Below are 20649 nucleotides of genomic sequence, written 5' to 3' on the forward strand. Positions count from 1 at the left end.
ATGGATACGACGTTCTTGAGCGAGCTCCTCGAGTGCTCGGTATGCCTGGAGCAGTTGGACGCGACGTCACGCGTCCTTCCGTGTCAGCACACATTCTGCAAGAGGTGTCTCCAGGAAATAGTCCAGTCAAAAGGGGAACTCCAGTGCCCCGAATGTAGAACCCCGGTGTCGACGAAGGTGGACGAGCTGCCTGTAAATATATTTCTAGTTCGTCTCCTAGAGGGAATCAAGAACAAAACCCCACGGAAATGCGGCGTCCAACAGTCCGATTTAGCGATTGTGGCGGCGGGCAGCTCGATCTGCCCACTCGGCCTCCCGCTAGGCGGCAACGGCGGCGGCGGCGGAGTTGCAATGTACAATCCAGCCCCATCGAGACTCTGCTGCGCCAAGGCGATCTACTCGTACGAATCGGCGAACGCGAGCGATCTGAATTTCCTCAAAGGCGAGTTGATCTCTATAATAAAACAGATCGACATCAATTGGTTCCAAGGCGAACTCCGTGGCCGGATCGGTTTCGTGCCGGCGTCCTACGTCTCAATCCTCACTCAGCCCAACGGACAGCCGGCCCCGATGGCAAAGGCGCTTTACGATTTCCACATCACTGACAAGTCTTCGGAAGAGAAGGACTGCCTCACATTCTGCAAGGGTGATCTCATCAGCGTTCTGAGGCGCATCGATGAAAATTGGGCCGAAGGTCGAACCGGTGACCGACAGGGAATCTTTCCAATCTCGTTCGTCGACATGAATCTCGCAGCCAAACAGCTGATCAAGATGATTACCTGCACGGGACCGTCGAGAGTGGTTCCCCCGCCGCCGCCGAGCTCATCGATGTCCGATCAGGGCAGCGGTGCAAAAACACCTATGCAAGGCCCTCAAGAGCTACTTCAGGATTTCTCGATGTCGTCCGAGAATAAGAGACATTCCCTCTCTGCCTTGAACCTCAGTCAGCCGCTTACGACGCCGACTGCGACGTCGATCTCGACGTCAACGTCGTCGTCGTCGACCGTCTCGGAGCATCGGCACTCGTTGGAGATTCTCCTCGACGGTCGAGGACTCGGAAGCGGAGGAGGGGGCGGGGGACTGCAATCGCCTCTGGGACCGGCGAACGCACCCCACGGCAAGATGTGTCTTTCACAGCTGCCCGTATCCGGCGGGCCTTCTTCTCAGACACAACTCGCGCAGCTCAACAAGCAGCAGGTGGACCAAAATTCACGGCGAATTCTCCGGAACTCAGAGAAGGACTTCTCCACGTCGCAGCATCAATTGCACCAACAGACAATGTTCTACATCGCGTTGTACAATTACAGACCGCAGAAAGACGACGAACTCGAGTTGAAAAAAGGCGAGGTCTACACCGTGTCTGAGAAGTGTCAGGACGGCTGGTTCAAGGGCAGCTCGTTAAAGAACGGTGGACAAGGGGTGTTCCCGGGGAACTACGTGCAGCCAGCAGTGAAATCCGCACCTTCGGCCAACTCGTCGTCGTCGTCGACAACATCGACGTATTATCAGCTGTCCGCAGTCGGGGCGTCGAACAGCGGCGGCGGAGGTGGTGGCCAATTGCTCTCTGGGCCGAACTCGATGTGCATATCGCCGATGAGACCTCGCAGCAACCCTCAACTGCCGCTCACGTCGCTGTACGGAATCAATTCTCGAACATCAGCATCGGAATGGCCCTTATCGACGGGCACTTTCGGAGGAGGTCAGCAGCAGCAGCAGCATTACAATGACGGCCTCATGATGGTCAGCCAAGGATTAGCTCAAACGGCCTATCGCGGTTCGGCCGCTTGGCACACGCAGCCAGCCAACGAGGACCACCAACTCGGAGTTGTAGCACTTAATCCCCAGCCTCAGCAGCAGCAACAATCGACGATAAACCAACATCCTCAACAGCAGCAGCAGCAGCAGCAACACCTGTCGCTGATCAAGAGACTCACTCGACATAAATCGAAATCTCCCCCTCCCGCGCTGGGACTAGGTTTGCTGGAGGACGCCCCCCAGAGCGTCCACATCAGATCTGGTTCCTGTCCCAGCAGTCATAGCTCCCCGGCTGGGTCGTCGTCAGGACCGTGTCTTCTGCATAAGAAAACAGCCTCTCTCGACGATACCCTAGCCTCGCCGTCGAGCCAGAATCCTCCGAACGTCAGCCTGAACGCGTCTCCCGCGGCGGAGCAGTTCCGCTGTATAGTGCCTTACCCACCCAACTCGGATTACGAACTTGAACTCAAGGTCGGGGACGTTGTGTACGTCCACAAAAAACGAGAAGACGGTTGGTGCAAGGGAACTCTACAGAGAACGGGTCGGACAGGCCTGTTCCCAGCGTCGTTCGTCACCCAGACGGCGGACGTCTACGCTGCGTCGGACTACCCCCAACTCCAGGCTAGTCATCTCGGACTGCCGCCCGCTCCTTCGATGTTCCAGTGTGGAACTCTCGCGGCGCCGCCGATGAATCATCCTTCCGCGCAGCACATCCTCAATCCACCCCAATAGTGAATCCAGTTCCTTTCGTTCGTGCGACAGATTCATGCTCCTGACGCGACTGCTGGCGAATTGAGGACGCCGCGATCGTAGTGAACCGAGAAACCATCATCGCAATGATCGAAGTGAGGTCATCACGATTCAGCGATTAGCCCGAAGAGCTTTATCATGGAGATACACAGATACACTTACGGACACCTATCCACACGTATCAACATGTGAATGAGGGAGGCTCATGGTCCAGAACGTCGAAAGCTAGTGTGCAGGGTTGCCAAATTTATTGAACGGACGAGCCCAGGACAACACGTGGAGAAGAAGACGTATCTATCTACCCGTTTATCTGACTGACGATTATTATTCATCTATAATCTATATATCTAGCAAGCCAGCTAGCTAATATACATATTCCAGTCTAGCTCATGTGTAGTGTACGAATGTGGACGGATGAGCGAGATTCACCTGGGAACCCGTCTAGCGAACGCTGCGAGAGAACAAATCGTCCCTCATTTTGCTCATGCATCACCAAACCCCCAATTTTCATATTCTCCCGTATTTTCCCTTCCTCCTCCTCCTCCTCTCCCCCCCCTGACGTTGCCCCCGACATTGGAGATGATGAAGTTGCTGAAAGCATTGCAAACTCATGGGGAGAAGTAGGGCCTTTCATTCGTCGATGCCATGAAAGAAAAACTCAAATCCGATGCCAATTTTACGATTGCTTCCTGTACTCGTCTCAATCGTTCCCCTTCGAACTCGGGACGGCGGGGCGGCACGTTCCCTGTCGACGAATCTGTGTAACCTATCAATCGAGGAGCGGGGCGTGACTTCGCCTTTGCCGATTTCTGTACATTGACGGCGAGGCAAGCGAGTTTCGAGCAACTATCTTTGTGACTATCGGCGCAGCTGGGCGTCTGGGAGACACCTTCGTTCAAGGGATGGACCGATACTTTGTGATATGGAATAGAGCGGAATCAGTGATGGCAACGTGCTAGTGTTTGTCTACTGCGATATCGAGTCGGAGCTATGATCGATCGATCGATCGATGCATCAGAACTATAACGGTATTCAAATAATATATAAAGATCCCGCCATGTGTATAATAGGTTGATTATTTATTGTGATTCGCACGGCGGAGAGAGCCACTGATCAACAATTCAACAATTGTCCTGTGAATTGATTTGGGGCAACACCGTAGGCCGTAGACTCTGCCGGACTCCCTTCATGGAAAGCGTGTGAGGTCCCAAACTAAGTTTCATATTTTCTCATTGTCATTTGATAGCAATCTGAACATTTTCCGCGATCTTCGTGAATCAAGTCATCGTTCGTGTCGTGATCGTCCATGTCCACGACTTCTGATATCGGAGTAACATGCTGGGGCAACATCATACATGTGATCGATTGTGACGACGACAGATGAACACTTGCGAGCCTTCAATCGATTAATCGAGTGACAAACATTTGTTCTGACCGAAGAGATTTCCGGCTCAATTTGAAAGATCGATGAAGCGAATGCGGCGGAAGCGATCACAGCCCGATTCTTGTAAAGCGAGAAGTGGTGATTCCATCCGAGTTTCTTGGAGAGACCGGCGGTTGCGAAATTTCTTTCTCGGTTCCGTTCGACCGGCAGCTTTTTTTCCTCGAAAAATCCAACGGGAAGAACAACAAGGAATATCCTCAAGCGGGAAAATAGCCATGCTGAGCCTCTATGGACAATTCAAACGGAGCGATACACTATGGATCATTTGAAGGTTCCGAAGGTTTTGTGATGATTGATACTGATGAGATTTCAATGTGAGAGCAAGAAACTAATATAGTTGATATTCTTCTCCTATAATTGTGACGCATTCCATACAACCAATGGCTCCCATTTCTGAAGCGCGGCGGGGAAAGCGCCCTACATCCTGGATAGGAGTTCCGCTTTTGAGATAAACAAATGAATAAAAAGTTCTGTTTTAAAACACTTCAAGAGAATTCGGCATTCCTCTCGCATGCAGAAATAAGCTCTCTATAGATTACGCTGAGCCAAGCTCATTTGGGGATTCCAGAGCCATTCTCTCGAGCTTCCCGAGCCGACATAGGGCTTGAGAATGGTGGATGGAAATCACAGCAGCCCCGATCTCCGAGGCAGTGGATGCGAAGCGGGAGCCGCGAACGGAACGCGGCCATTATCGAGGGGAGCTCAGAGAGGGGCCTTAGCGCTAGGATCAGGCTCCGGACTCCGGGCCTTGGCGGAACTCTTCTGCATCTACCATGGATAATGAAGCTAATGTGCAATGGAATGGTCAAGCCGCACCTCCGTCGAAGGTTCCTGATGTCTGATGAGCGTCCAGGACACGCGACAGCTTTAAAGATTTTTATTGCGAGGCTCCAGATCACTTGTATGGCGGATGCTTGCAGATTGTACCACTCAGTCGTCCAGGAAGATCACTTTGAATATTCGCTGCCATAATACTCTTCCTAGGACCTCGCAATGCATCTCCCGACTTCCTTTCGGGGGGCCGGAGGATGTGAGGCTCAGTTCTCTGATATTCACTGATTCAATCCCGGAAGCCGGTATTTTCAATCAAGTCACATTCCATCTCGAGCGGATCCTAGAGTCGGGCTGTTCGGCCGTGGTCAAGTCTCGACAAAGAGAGCATCCCGTGTCCCGGTCAATCAACCTAGTTTTTCGATTCCGCAGAGGATTTCCGAAGCTCTGGAGATATCACCAGGGATCCTGATTCTCTACCCAAGCATATCGATATCGGTGGACATTGTTTCAGCTTCCGGATCTCTGGACAGTCGCTCCTCCGGGAGCTCGATCGTAAACGACGCAGAGTATTCGGGTCGGGCGCGAAAAGTTCATCGGAGCTGCGTCGCTCGATTTTCTGACGTTCGGAGCAGAAAGCCGGGGGGCTCTTCAAAAGAGTTCGAATCCGGATAAGAGCGTCAGAATTTTTCCAATATGCGGTTCGCAGGTTCTTCGGAAGGAATGACGCAACAGACATTGTGAGCTCGAGGAGGTTTGGAGTAAATCTCCCTAGACGGCTACTTGTATTGCTTGTTCCTTCCTGCGACGTTCCATAACTGTCCGACTTATTTCGCAACGAATCTCGGCGAACCTCGCCTTGTGGGGACAGAAGCTCCTCCTCTCCGGAACATAGTCGCCGCTGGCGCCGCCGTCCCCCTCCGACGAACAAGGTGCGTCTGTCGAAGCGGGGAGGAATAGAATCGGAATAGGTTGTAACTTGTAACAATCATCCCGCATATTGTGGGCAGTGTTTCGTAATGCAAAGTGGAAGCCTCACGACATCATTCCCGGATAATGCCGACGGATCGAGTTGACGCCAGTATTTTCAGCATCCCAGGAGGAGATCTCGCGATCTTCCTATACGAAGTGATGAGATTCAAAGCTTTGGTGATCTGAGGCTACCTGCAGGACAGAGTCGGGAAAGGAGGGAACCGAAAAGAGGCTCGGAATCTTGAGATGGGTCTCCAGCACCGTCCGGTCTCCAAAACTCCAGGATGAGCTCACGACGACGCGATCGGTTATGGGGAGATTGCGGAACTTGGGTTCGTTCTGAGCTCTTCGAGCGCCGCCGCCATTCCTCCGAATTCCCGGGGTAATGGCTCCCCGCGACGGGCCCGTCTGACGCTGATGTAGAGTTTCCTCAGAGAGGCAGTGACTTTCCGTGAAAGATATTGGCGACTTCTGAACCGCGAATTCGAGAATGAGTTCTCACTTGGCAGTCCACTAACAGATGAAGATGACGAGGTCTCGTGATTTCTTTCGCGGAGTGTCACCCCGAGAGATGGTCGCGGAAACCTTCGCTTATCTTCGCGCAACGGAGGCAGACATCCCCAGACTTTGCCACGATCGGATCCAGCTCTTCTCATAATTTTCATGAATTTCATCTTCATCACTCAGGAGCAGTGCTCGAGAGCGCGCAGGAGCGCCTCCCTTAGGCTCGGAAAGGAGGTACACAGTCTAGTGATTCCCTTCTTGAAAGGAGCATAGCACTTTGAGGCCTCAACTTCTCGTCCCTTGAAACCCATTCGAGCAATGATCGTGAATTGTAGGCAGTTCTCAGCGAGGATCCGCATGCGCATCGGCGACATCGGGAGTTGCATTGTCGAGCTACTTATGTACGGTGAGAATTCGCAAGTCTCCAAGGGCTGCCTACAGCCGGAGACTCGACTGACTTGATGGTTTGAATGATCGGGCTCAAATTCCGAAGTCCCGCCGCTAATCTCCCCAGGCTCCCCGCGTGAGATATCTCAATTGAAAAACGATGTCACGTCGTCGAAAAATTATTCGGAAGTGATTGTCCACTTCGTTTTGGGTTGGTCGAACTTTTTTGGAGACCTCTGAATGGAAGACTCTTCGAGCGGGATACCGACGCATGAGCCGTCTAAAATAAGGACAGCTGTCGAAGCACGTGATTCAGACGCTTCGCTGACATGGTTCCTCACTCCGGAAGTCGACCAGACCGCACTGTCGAGCTCGAGCACCGCCTCGCTTTCCTCTCTCCCACAGGAGCGTCAATGCGGTCGGTCACACAAAAAGGCTTGGAGGAACCTCAGAAAACCGTCCAAGCTGAAACGCATCTTCCTACGCTCTGTGAGTACGTCCGATCCAGCAGTCGCCCGGAGATTGTTCTTCACCAGGATGATCATCCTCACCGGCTTTCTTGTGATCATCGCTTTCATATACATAATCGCCACCAGCCGAATAAACCACGAAGGCGACTCGGCGACGCCACAAGATGACCCGATTCTATTACAATCTTCATCGATGTTTACGACCGCATCGGTTTCATCTACAACCGCGGGCTCGACCCCTGCGAGAAGTTGAGATGTCTACATTTGGAAGTCTTCGATGCTCGTAGAGGAGTTGTTGAAATTGAGACCGAATTCTTTTGCATGGCAGTACCCCGAAGGTCGACCGACTTCAAGCAAGAGATTTCGACTCAAAGTAAAGATACTTTCCCGGCCCAATGGCTGAAAGGTGTCACGGGAGAAGTCCTAGAGTCAAGGAATCGATTACTCGTCACCTTGATCCTAGACGCAATCACGTGGAGAAGAGGACCTTCTCTCGTTGCTTAATTATTCGAAACATCAGGGAGGTCCCCATTGTGCCGGTATGCACGGTACATCTACCGGACAGAGTTCTAGGTGAGGCTCGGAAGAATTTACAATATCCGCCGTGAGGTTCATTTCGATAAAAAAGAATTTCATCCCCCGGATCTCTGAGAATCGTATCGGGTAAGGTCGGTGTTCCCCACGGCGGGAACCGACTGATATCTGTCATAGCCGAGTCTATCTGTCGAGTCTTGGATTTTGATCATCAATCGACATGATTGGCGCCAAGCCGTTCGCCCTCGTAGGGCAGGGGGGAATACGGTGGAGAATTATAAGCGGACAGAGAGCATCGATTGCAGCTTGCAGCTCATTTGAAGAAAACAATCCCAGTCACAGATTTTTCCTGGAGTCCCCCGATCACCGAAGAGTATCCGGCTCTCCGACTCCGTCTATCTAGAAGCGTATATTCGAGATCGGGATGCTGGTCTCAAGTAGCATCTTACGATCCGTGTAGGGGCAGACAGAGTCGTCTTTCATTATCGCGTCTCTCGTATCAACCACCTGTTTAGATGACTTATCGATTCGAACTGCGTTGCGGCTGTATTCGAACCACAATCAAGGTGGTGATGAGTGACTTACTTTGAAGGACTCCCTCGGCTCCTGAGAATTACTCGGGAGCCTCGGTTTCGGTCGGAATTTTCGGTCTCTCCCTCGTTTCTCATTTCCGGATCCTGAGCAGATGCGATTCGTCGCGATGTGAGGACCCGACCGGAGACACGGCAGGGAGCTCGTCTAATGCTCACTGAAAAAAAATGCTCCTCTCCGTGAAGGGAGCGCTCCCTCCTGAAGCGCGGCAGACGGAAACGATCACGCAATTAAGGGGAATATGTCGTTCTTGAGAGATCAGTCGCTCGCTCGGATTTCCTTCTTCCTCTTTCGCGAGAAGATCTCGATAAGGTGGTCGGGTACCCGCGAGATAAGAGCGCACGTGAGGGGGAAAGTCGTCGGCGTCGAGCAACCTTGAACGTAGGGTTAGCCTAGCTCATCGCCATTCACAGGATTTTCTTTCTCTCCCGCGGAATCTCTCTATAAGGGCGAGAACTCACTCCGCTTGGATGAATCAAGACAAATATCGGTAAAAATGTGGTACTTTCCGGTGTTCCTCGTGCTGCACTCGATCCCGTTTTCGTTCAGCAATGCTCCGCCGGATCATTCCACGCGACAAGCGCAGTACCTGGCGAATTACACCTTGCAAGAGCGGTGGGACAAATTGACGCAATGCATGCTCAAGAACCATTTCCCAGAGAGCACTGTCGAGCACGTAGGAGATCTGTTCCGAGAGGTCGACGGTGAAGTTGATGGATGGTATCTCTTCCGAGCGTTCGATATCATCAAGGACAACTTCAAAAAAGCTCGACCATGTGTGTGTAGAGGAGCCGGCGTAAGCTACGGAACAGGGAGAGCTAAACACTGCTTTCCGGAAGATCTCGAAACAGATATGGTGCTCGAGTTGTGCGTCTCAAGTCATCCGGAACAGGTTTGGAGAACGCTTCCGCAATACTGTGATGTCCCGTCGAGAGTAGATCAGAAATGGTGCTGTGAGAAGAATAAAGAATGAATTGAGAAGGTTAGATCCCTACAGCTCGTGCCTCGGCTTCGATCCGGAGCGTCCACTCTCAAATCCGCGAGATTGGGTGTGGGACTCCGAGAATTTCGCAGAAACGCTTCTATCGGAAGTTTAAGCATTCGTGATGCATCTCTGCAGAACAATCTCCGATTTTCGGTAGAGGTCCATGAGATGAGCAGCGTCTGTATATATGTACACTCAGTGGGTTGCAACCCCTTCACGGCGCCCGGGGCGGGCAGCGAAAATTCAAAATTGGACGCGATCAACCGTGCAGCCCCCTGTCCGAAAATTTTTCGAGAGAAATTCCGGATATTCTCACGAAAACAGCCGTTTTCCTGAATGTCGAAGCCGAAAATGCCGCCCCCTCCATAGTGCCGCCCAGGGCGGACCGTTCCCCCCCTGGAGCACGCTACTGTGTACACATATCTGCAGTGTAGGTATCAAGCCAATGGGAGTTCTAGCTCGAGACCAGATCAGCAGCCGCGCTCCGAGCGGGCGGATCCTCAAGTTTTTCGGAAGGTACTTTTCGAGTGCAGTTTCTTGTTTTTCACCGGATAGTTTTGGCTTCGAAGACCAGCGCTGGCGTGGAATCGCTTCACTCGACGCGGCACCCGATCCGAGAGCCTTTTCGCTTTTCCTTTTTCCTTTCAACAGGTGCGAGCTCTCGGGACTCATCTAGTGAGTTAGCCGTTAGCGTCGGTCCGCGTTACGGGAGAGTCGCGTGTTAGACTCTGGCAGAATCAGAAAACGCGGTATCGAGCCATGAGCATCTAAACTGGGATTGTCAACCTGAGCTTCAAGACATGTAGCTATTCCGCTAGTCACTTTGAAGGACGGTTGGGCTCGATAGGGAAACAAGGATCCGGCCGAAACTGGTCAAACAGTGCGCATATTCGCAGGGAGAATCAAAACAATTCTTTGACGTCCGTCACGTGAGCCCGTATCTTCAGCAGCCAGGTCGCAAAGACGCACAGAGACGCGGGGACGGTGAACCGCGAAAGGATGGCTCTGTCAGCCGTGGTGACGCTCTCACTCGAGTGTATCAAAACAAGTCTATAGTGAGCCCTGGAATCGACTCGGGGAAGACTTTTTCAAGCTCTCAGCGAAAATCAACACGCGTCATCGTGTCGAACCATCTTGATGTCAATCGAATGAGCGACACTCGCTGAGTGATGCCGTAACTTTCGAGTTATCGCTTGGCGGCATTCCCTTTCGGAGATATCAGCGACGAGAATAAACAAGGGATTCGCGACATCTCCCGAAAAACATTCAGATTAGCTATTCGACTCTCCTTCTACATGGCGCTCCGAATTCAGGGTCGATGACTCTCTCACCAGTCCCGAGGATTTTCGGAGACTTTTCTACGTATGAACGCAAAACTTAGAGACCAGGATTTAGGGAAAGGTAGCGCGGTCCCGACCTTACGTAGCAGTACCACCAGAAGGGGCTGAACTCACCTGGTTAGACCTGACGCACGATACAATTCTTGATTTAGGTACCGAGGCAAACAATCGCTGGGAACCGCCATACATGGAAGTGCATGGTAGGCACGACAATTGTAGACCTTCGTGCTTAGGCGAAGACTCCGTAGACGAAAGAAGATCCTTATGATTTATTTTCTCGACAGGCCTGTATGATGAATGCACAATGCTATGGAACTTTACATCAACCCTTAGCTCTGGGAGCGCTCGTCGTGTTCTTCGAGGAGTCTGCGACTACTTTTGTGGCGCGAGTCGACGGTTTCTGAACAGCTGCTGCTGGTGTCTTCACCGTGGTCGGAGCTTGACCTTGATATTTCTTCCGGGGCCCTTGCCCCCCAGGGGAGGGAGGTGTTTTCGAAGGCATTATTTTCTTCGATCCTGCGGGACACTCAATAGTCTCAGCTTATCCGATACGGAACTTCCCACGTCGCGCTCGGCTGATCTCGCCTTCTAGGATAGAGATGACGATACCAAGTGCATATTCAAATTCAGGACGCACCTCTATACTGAGCAGCCGGCTCGACGGGTCCGACCTTGGCTTTTCTGGCGGCACTTTTCATAACTGCCTCGTTCTCGGGATTGCCACCGGCTATCAAGTCATTAGTGCCCAGGTCCACATCTGACGTTGGGGGCAGAAATTTGTGTCGTTCAGTCTCTCAAATGTTCAGGGTAGAAATATCCAATAGAGAAACATTCGATGTGGTTGCGGAGTCGGACCTACCTTGATAATGATCGAATGGATCCCACGTTTCGAAGTTCGAAGATTCAGTGACACCGATCTGCTCGGAATACGGGTTCGGATCCGGATACGATGTTGGATATGGATTCGGAAAGGGAGTAGGGTAACTTGTAGGATGGTAAGTCGGGTATGCTGTCGGATAAGGATTTGGATATGGAGTCGGGTAAGGGGTAGGGTAAGGGGTGGGGTACTGGGTGGGATGAGGAGTGGGATAGGGTGTAGTATAGGGAGTAGGATAGGGTGTCGGATAAGGAGTGGGATAGGGTGTAGGATAAGGAGTGGGATGCGGAGTAGGATAGGGTGTAGGATAAGGCGTGGGGTAGGGTGTAGGATAGGGGGTTGGATACGGGGTGGGATAAGGCGTGGGTCGTGCTGTAGGATATGGATTCGGATAGGGATTGGGATAAGAAGTCGGGTAGGGATTTGGATAAGGCGTGGGCCGAATCGTCGGGTGTACATGACTCGTGAACCAGTAAGTGTTCCCGGAGTCGGATTGATCATATTGAGAGGTTGTCGGGTATCGCACAGTACCCTGTCCACGCTGATTCGCGCCTCCTGAATGAATCACGGAATCTGTTGCAATTTCATGGTTTTTGCAATAAGCTTGCCTTCCAGAGGACGGAGTCGAATATGCTCCTGCAGTTGACCCGATACTCCAGAATTTCCCACTTGAGAGAAAAGCTTCCAATATGAACGCTCGAGACCTTATGCTACCACTTTCAGAGTCAGGGAATATTGAAGCCCCTCTCCGAAATCGTTCCCCAACTTCCAAATGCGATGCATCAGGTCCCATGAGAATTTTCTCCCTCAGAGGAAACTGTCTTGGACTAAAAAACTCAAGACCATCGACCCCTGACGCAGACACGCCGCGTCGCGCTCATATCACGGACCTCCCCGTCGACGCCGTCGCAGGGACGGCGGAGACGACCCCGACCTCATTATTTATCAGGCTTCGCGATTCTTGTGGGCTCCGAGTTTCGCGGGTACCGATCGAATTATTTTGTTAGGATTCGTGTGCAAGACGCTTACCAACGGTCCGGTAGACAACTCTCGGGTAACACAGACTCCCCGTCGGAGCGGTCGACGTCCTGGCTCCTGCTAATCTGGGCTGATTACACGGGTACGGATGAACCATCGCCATGCGTTGCCCATTTCGCATGAAGGTCTGGGAGAGAGGCACCGAAATCTGTCGACATTGATGATGATTAGAAGATTTAAGTCGAATGGGAATGCTCGGACTATTATCAAATATTTGCAGAGGTTCCTGTTACTATCTTTCGCGTGGAGGCATCTCGGTTTGGGACGCCGGAGAGAATTTTCAGAATTCACGTTTTCGGCGGGAAAAGTACAACTTTCACTCGCATGAGATGGCGTTTCACTGACCGTTCCCGAGAGATCCTCAGAATTCTCGAGATCCTCGGCTCCGCGAGAATCGATCTTTTCTCCATGTTCGCACAGCTCGGGAAGCGCTGGAACGGCCGGTTTCCACCATGCGAATTCCGAGTTCGCTGGGAGTGGCACTGTGCGCTCAAGCTTCTGTCGTGTCCCTCGTCAGTCCCTCGATACTCGAAACGCGCTCGGATCATGACGGCGGGGGATCGAGCGAGCCGGTGTAAGAGCTATGATCTATCTGGGCGCGGAGTTCTAAATTCACCCTGTATTCTCAGCCTTAGATCAGCTGCATGATCGGAAAGCGGTAGCGTACTTTGGGGGGGAGTAAGGGGGCCATGCCCCAGCCCGAAACACATCCTCCGTACAATGAGGTCTATGGGGATCATTATCATCATCATGATTCTGCCCCCCCCCCCCCGCAAAAACATTGCTGGCCCCTCCCAGAAAAAGTTCTAAAAAAAATCCTGTCGGAAGGTGCCTCGTTTCGAAAGATTTCACTATCCGATATTTGTGCATCATTTCGGACTCGAGTCTCGAGACGAGCGAACCAGAGTCCTCTCATAATTCATGATCTATCGTTTTCTCGGAGCTTTCGCTCAAAAACTCTAGCTCAACCCTTTCGAGCTGGACAATCCAGCCGAGATCCAACTTCCCTAGTGTCACCTATGGGCCGACGTCCGACTAGCGAATCGATTGATTGGAGCGAATTCCTCGTGAGCCGGATGTTTTGCTCCCTACACAAGGCATTCTATTTACCTGCACTGAGCCATCTCTCAGAATCGTTCTCAGCCTCGCTTGGCTCCTCCACAGCTGATCCGGCACCCGTTTACCGTTCGTGCCCAGATTCCGCGTTTTTACTTGGAACTGAGTCTGACCCGGTGGCGCGACATCCCCGAAGTTTTGTATCGTACCTTCCAGATATTCCTTGGCGATCACTGCTCTCGAATCGGCCTCGCCTGGAAATGAGATGAAGCTGAGATGAAGATTGAGATCACGTCTCGAAGATCATGAAAAACCTCACGAAGATGAGCCGACACTGCTCTCTTGCAATCGGTACCTTTCTGGGGTGAACTTAGAAGCAGTTGCTGAAGCAATAGCAATACTAACGTCATGTTCAAGACTTCTGAGCTTATTTGGGCGGGTGCAATGTAGCCTCAGTGATCGGTATAGAAAACGACATCGTGACTCCGCCAAGGGATCGAGCACGCGATGAGATCCTCGAAGAGGGCGATTTTCGCTCTGACGTCGAGAGACGACAATTCGTCATCGGAATCCGAGAATTCCTTCAACGACAATAGTCATGCGACTTGCGGAACTTCCCCACGTGAGGTCCACCACCGAACATCCGAGCGAACGGTTCCGGATAAATGGGGATATGAATTTATTTTCTCCGAAATTTCGATTTCCCCTTCATGACTCCACTCCCCCCCCCGTACTCTGGATCGCAAGCCTTCTTTCCGCAGGGTCTCTTCCGTCACAATCGCAGCGAAGTGGTCTAAGACACGAGAACAGAAAACATTCCGAAGTTTCAAGCTGTGGTCTGACTGACCGCGCTTTTTCTGAGCTGTGCTGTGAACTTGCGTTTTCTGTTTAAGCCCTTGCGGCTGCTGCGGGAACAAGGTGCCCTTGATATGATGGAGACCCGACTGGCGCCAGTTAGGGTTGCGGACTGGTTCAGCGGCAGACAAATTTCCACAAGCCTCCCGGAGATGGAGCTCATACGGGATTTCCGATGCAGTGAGTTTTCCGTTTCGATTTTTCTCTCTCATGGTCCCGAAGTTTCTCAAATCAGGGCTCTGAATGCTGCTCGAATACACCGACGAGGGATCGCTACCGCGATCCTCATTCGAAGCTTTCGGTGTCGAGTAGTTGGGAGCCCTGCAAGTTATGTTTACGGTGCTGAAAATCTTGTGGAGCTTCCTAATCCGGGAGTGGAAACTTCGGATCCTCCAGTTCGAGGGCTCTGATCTTTTTTTACTCCTGTCGGGACCCGGAATCTTCCGTTGACGATTATTTCGAGGAATGCTGATTATTTCATTTAGGGAGGCATCGCTCTGGCAGCGATTCGGCTCAAGATTCCACGAGCCCATCGCCAGAATGTTCCACGACGCCGAGATCTCATCCTTTAGTCGTAGACTCCAAACCCGAGTCGGCTTCGTGAACTCTGCTTGGAGTTCTAACCTTCTCATCTATGATAGATTAAATGAAAAGCTAAAGGAGCTCAGCAAGTGTCGGCGGCTGGAGGTAGAAATCGCAGACTACCCGGGGTGCGCCGCCATTAGTCCTGAGCCTCATTTGCGCATGCGCGACCACATTCTCCTGGGCCACAACACACTCAGCTGATCCAGACTCCAGAGACTGCGTAGAAGCTCTGAGTCAGGACAACAAAAATATCAACAAATCGTTCATTCGAGGATCTTGTTTACAGATCTCAGACCTTCTCAGAGTCACACTGAGAAATGTTCTGAGGCTGACACCGTGGACAGCGCTGATATGTCGTCAGAGGACTTGGATGAGGGGTGAGTAGCTCAAGTCGCTCGAGGTTGCTCTGATGCGCATTAGGTTGATGCGGTTTCAAACTAGGATTAGTTCGCCACTCCGACGATGACAATCGTCGATGAGGCGTGGCTGGGGGAAAACGAGAACGCTAGAAAGCGCGGAACTCAAAATTTCATTCCCGGCGGAGCGAATGACTCCGTTCTGGGAGTTCGAAACGGATTGATTAGGGGGTCAGCGACCCCCCGAAAGGTGGTAGGATGCGAGAGCCTCTCTTCCGCATTCCTATCTCTGAACTTACATCTCAGATTCGACCTGTGACCTTTGCTGCGGAGAGTCGCAAAGTGAGGCATCGGAACAACTCCATATCAGACGAGATCCATCGGTTTGCGTCGTTGCGGGACGTTATCGCCAGCAAGTTACACAAAGCACCCGACAGCAAAGATCGCCAGGCGGCTTCTATACCCTCGAACAGTCAATCTTACAATTATGTCAGTGGATCTCGACATTGATGCTAGCCTGTGTCGCCTCCGTTAGCTTTCAAAAGGAAATCCGCAAAAATCTCACTTCCCTTCCTGGTGGCAATGACCTTGTCGGTGTAGGTGGTGGCACGGTCAACCTTAAATGGCTCGAACCACTTGCGTCGTGAAAGCAATCGTTGCGACTCCAACCCGAGAAAATTGGAGAATCAAGGATTCAACGATAAAATCACCTGCCCATAACAATTACCCGGCCGGGATACAAGGCATAATGTCTCTTTTGTCGTTTCTAGGGTGATGCCCGTCGCTTTCTCGGACAGCGATTGGGAACGCATCAACTATGAGGAAGACTCTCCCATATTGGAAAGGTCGTCGAAGATCACCGAGATCATCGATGAGGACGGCATAGGGCCCTGCGAGACGCCTGAATACGATCTACTCTACGGTAGCGACAATGAGGACGCGACCAATATCGATTTCAGGCATTCTGGTGAGTAACGCGAGATGTTCTCCTGGAAGTTCATTCCAGGAGAGGCGTAAATAGCTCACCCACGGTGGGGGGCATAGAGGGGCTTGGCCCCCTCCGAAAAGTTCTCCGACAAAACTCTGGAGCCTAAGCCGCAAGGAGGCGCTTCATCATATTTTTGAGCTCATGCCCCCCTCCCGGAGTGAAGCCTTCCCCTTTCCCCGAAATAGAACTCGGCACCCCCTTATGGCCCTCTCAGACTCCTCGATCCCTTCGTGCTCTTTCCAGGTGGCTTCAAGTCGCGCTCAGGGTTCGATCTTGATTCCTGGTTGTCAGATTCTGCTCGACTCCGTTTGGAAGCACTGAGAGCTCGAGTCTTTGACAACCCCTATTACTGCAAGTGGGTTCCAGGAAGGGACTATGTTCCAAGGCCGGAAAAGTTTGACGAATTCACCTCCGATCCAATATCAGCGGATCTCTATCCGAATTCCTTTCTAATGCAAGATCACGCTCGGCAGATTCATCAAAGGCAATTGCATGAAGCAAGCCGCCTTGTTCACCTCTTTGGCCGTAATGTTCCTGCCGTTGATCCTTATGGTCCTTTTCACCGTCATGTCGATAAGTCTGGTGGTGTCCCTCTGTTTATTCATTCCTGGTAAGATTACAGTCTAGTGATGATAACAGGAGGTCCCTTTGACACCTCTCCATGATGCTACTGACGCATAAAATCTTGAATTCAGTGGTCGCCTTGTGTACCGGAGTTGTGCTCACGATCATGTGGAACGTCTGGGTTTCCGTTCCGCTATTCCTGATGCTGGCAGCGGTTTGGATCGGAGCAGACATCTTCGAGAAGCTCTTCAAGGCCCCCAAGAAGATCGTTCCAAATCGTCCCCAGGAGAAATGAACGCAGACCGTGGGAGTTGTCAAGCTTGACCGCTTCCAATCAGGCTCCACCAAGCCTATCCGGGGCTCGAGAGCGGGAAAGATGAACCTCAACCCACTGTACATTGACATGGTTGAACGACGTTGCTAAGGATTGACTTCGGAGCCTTTCATTCGAAACAATTCGAGCTTCTCGTCGGGAGACATCGAGTGATTGGGATCCGCCTGATCTATTACTTGGATTTCTTATCATATTTAGGTTTCTCCCTTGTCGCGATGATTCTCCCACCTTCATTTGTTTTGTGCTCATCTCAAACAGGCTTCTCGCCGTCGCCTCCTTTCAGTAGGCATGATCAATCGTTGGGTTCTATGTGTGACGTAGAGACGGAGCTTATTCTAGTCATTTTCGATAAGAGGAACGGTTTCTCTGAAAAGATGAGCTCGTTGGGAGGGTCAAGGGCTAGAGGGAGATACAGAAAGTATTCGGTCGTGATTCTGGGACTTGTTTCGTCTCCTAGCACCACATAAAATTACGCTAGATATCAACTCCTTTCATGTGACTGAGTTCGTCGGACGATGTGAGGAGAAAACTCTCTCAAATAAAACATAAGTTTCCCTTTTGATAAACGAACTTATCACTAAGCACTTCGTTATGATGAATGAATTCTGTCCTCAGTCGTGCCAAAATCGTCACGAATATCGCGGCTGAATAGAGGAGCATGCCCCTGAGCTGAATATCCTGGCCCAGTTCAATGTTAGAGCTCAGATTTTATTAGATCGGATCGAATTTCACGATGATCCCTCCAATTCAGGATTGTCGAATCATTGAGAATTCAACGCGTGCTCGGATATCTGGCTGAAGGGACCCGAGATCTTACAGCACAGTACAAGAGACGCAGAACTATCATCCCCCCCCAAAAGAATCAAGTTCTGCTCGGTGAAAATATTTGCGGAGCATTCCATTAACCTTCAAAACCTCACTATACCCCGGAAATCTCGTCCACGAGTCTGGAGCAAGAAGTGATCGAAAAAAAAAGACAGGGAGTCATCCGCTGCCTTGAAGACCGCCAATAGACCTCTGGCTACTTTCGCCTACGTGTGCATAGCGTGAGTTCCCCGGACGACCGAATCCTATCTAGCGGAGCGGGCGGCGCCGGCGGATAGTCCCGTGCCAGTCGACACACCAACAACCAACCACCGATACACGAACGGTAAGCGGGTGAGCGAGCGAGCTGTGCTCTCATACACATAGTTCTCCCTTGCTATAACAGGGAATTCCCTCTCCTGGCATGACGGTCCACATGCTGGCGTTGCAGCAGCAGCAGTCGTCGTTTCCGACGAGATTTCGATTGAGCGGCGAACGACCGAACGAACGGCGCCGCGCCGCCGCCGCTCCACTCGAACAAATCTACTAGTTGACAAACTGCCCTCGGATCTGCGAATGCATGACTCGAGCGAACCGTGGCGGCTCGCGATGCAGTGATGTCCACGAACTTCGACGCGCGCGAGCGCTACCGGGTCGAGAGCCAAATCTTCTCCAATGTCATGGAGAACAGCAAGTACCTTGAGCCGATAGCGCGAGCGTTCCCCGTGCCCCAGAAATTTCGATTCACTCGGGCTTTCGGCAAAGCTTTCTTCAGGTGTTCCCGATGCCACCACGAGTGGACTTCGCGGAATACCTTGGTAACGTTCGATATCCGCGACGAGAAACTCGTCAAAGTGTGGAAACAGGCTTGTTCTCAATGTGTTAAACAAGCCGGACGCTCTACCAAAGGGGATAACAGTGCGTTCTACCAGAGACCCGTCGGGTTCGGTGTTGACGATCTAATCGAGCTCAGCCAGTGCGCTATCCAGAACTTCCTCTATAAAATTGGATACGTCAACGAAAAACAACGGGGTGTACCTGACAGTTCTCACAGGAGTGAATTATGCGAGGCATGCGCCGACGGCTGCTGCCCCACGATGCGGTAGCCGAGGAGTCGCTCACTGGAGCGAGTCTACGCATTCATGGACAACGTCATGGCGAATAGGATGAGGCTTAGGCGTATTTCGCAGACAGCAACCTCTGGGATCGAAACGACCCCACCGGAATCCAATTCTTATTGGATTATTATCGCGTATTAGCGACCGTGAAGTCTATAATTCGGTCTCTCCCAGACGATCCGCGCCGTCCATGTGGCCGATGCTCACGAATTTCGATTTCGTTCAGTGAGAGATCGATGGCCAGCTGGCGTGCGGATTGACTCCGCTTCCGACGCCTACTTTTTCGGGGCGAATGAGTTCGCCCAAGTCTGTGGATAGGCCTGCCCGCGAGCTCGTAAGTGATAATAACTAAATGCATAGGATGAAGCCATGGAACAAAGGGAAACAAGTTTCTGTCGCTATTCGGCCTGTAACATAGCATGTAAATACTGAGTGGAGACTTCCGCAAAATAGAGTTCATCGAGCTAAGAATGACATGAGTCTTCGATCAGTTGTTATGACGTGATGAGAATAAATGCCTTACAAGGTGTTGTTGGCTCTTACCGAGGAGCGAACGACGTGCTCCTTGAGTGTTCAAAACAGCTGTCAGTAGTCTCTGGGTCAGCGAGCTTCGGATAAAACACTCTTCTCTTTCGTGACTACCCGTGCGGCGATGCTACAGAATTTTTTTCTTCCTAATCGAATCTTGGGCTTCCTCTTGATTCCTGCTCCCAAATTCTCTCACGACCCGCAGTCTCTGGCGCGACTTAGGAATGCCGAGGGAATCGTGTGCTCGGTGGAAATTTCCGCGGACCCATATTTGGTGCTCGATTGCCAAGAATTCAGCGCGCGATAGTCCAGCTCGTGGAAACGCGAAGATTCGATATGCGTTGGCAGCCAAATGCTCATGACTTATACTGGACTTAACTTGAGAGGCGTTTGCCGTTGCATTCGAGAGTTCCCGTTTGATACCCGGCAAACGTCAGATGATGAGTCGAGGAAGTAGCCGACAGAAAATGTTTAAGCTCTCCCATGAGTTTCTTCGCAGCTATCGACCTTCGGAACGATGGCTTAGGCGACGTCCATTTTTGGTGGTAGAGCTTCGAAGGCTCCCGATTCACGAAAAAGATGGGATAATCTTCGATGAGATTTCACGTGACTGGGCTCTCACGGAACCGCTTGCGAAGAGAGTCAGCGAGTATTTTTCCTTGAATCGACTAACTCATCTCAGCCGTGGAGTCAAACGTGCGTTTTCCCGGATGAAGAGCTCATGCGTGGTGGTTCTTCAGAAGGCTTCGTGAAAGCTCCTCATCCTGGAGAATTTTGAGGTCCGAATCCCAAACGAAGTTTGTCTTGCCAAGAGATCGGCCAACAATCCGCTAACAATCTGTTTGAAAATGAGCATTCTCTCGCAGGGAAACTCGAGGAGACTGAAGTATCCGCTAATTTCGCTCGATTGGCTCACAAATGGATGAGCCATTCTTTGGCAACCTGGAGAGCGAGCGGCTAAAAATGAGCAGTTTCTCGCAGGGAAACTCGAGTAGACTGAAATATCCGCTAATTTTACGTAGTTCGAATCCCAAGCTAAGTTT

At 51.5% G+C, this 20649-nt stretch overlaps 4 protein-coding genes across 4 annotated transcripts; 3 read left to right on the forward strand and 1 right to left on the reverse strand.

Annotated features, from left to right (window-relative positions):
• On the forward strand, window positions 1-2487 carry LOC100907092 (SH3 domain containing ring finger posh). Its single transcript, XM_003744271.1, has one exon. The coding sequence runs from the start codon at window positions 1-3 to the stop codon at window positions 2485-2487; it is 2487 nt and encodes an 828-aa protein (XP_003744319.1).
• An 8338-nt stretch (window positions 2488-10825) lies between these two features.
• Window positions 10826-13884, reverse strand: LOC108864372 (putative uncharacterized protein DDB_G0290521). The gene is made up of 6 exons (XM_018639883.1): window positions 13830-13884; window positions 13529-13728; window positions 12410-12566; window positions 11363-11752; window positions 11141-11260; window positions 10826-11019 (listed from the first exon to the last, which is right to left on the reverse strand). The coding sequence occupies exons 1-6, from the start codon at window positions 13882-13884 to the stop codon at window positions 10826-10828; spliced, it is 1116 nt and encodes a 371-aa protein (XP_018495399.1).
• Window positions 13885-15119: 1235 nt separating this feature from the next.
• On the forward strand, window positions 15120-17716 carry LOC100902643 (uncharacterized). Its single transcript, XM_003744241.2, has 5 exons — window positions 15120-15291; window positions 16041-16237; window positions 16502-16613; window positions 16732-16868; window positions 16954-17716. Exons 1-5 carry the CDS (start codon window positions 15266-15268, stop codon window positions 17115-17117), a joined length of 636 nt encoding a protein of 211 aa, XP_003744289.1. The 5' UTR covers window positions 15120-15265; the 3' UTR covers window positions 17118-17716.
• An 861-nt stretch (window positions 17717-18577) lies between these two features.
• Window positions 18578-19066, forward strand: LOC100902790 (receptor-transporting protein 2-like). The gene has a single exon (XM_003744242.2). It carries the CDS (start codon window positions 18578-18580, stop codon window positions 19064-19066), a length of 489 nt encoding a protein of 162 aa, XP_003744290.1.
• The last annotated feature ends 1583 nt before the right edge of the window (window positions 19067-20649 follow it).

Source organism: Galendromus occidentalis, unplaced genomic scaffold, assembly GCF_000255335.2.
Source record: "Galendromus occidentalis unplaced genomic scaffold, Mocc_1.1 scf7180000077463, whole genome shotgun sequence".
Taxonomy (NCBI): Eukaryota; Metazoa; Arthropoda; class Arachnida; order Mesostigmata; family Phytoseiidae; genus Galendromus; species Galendromus occidentalis.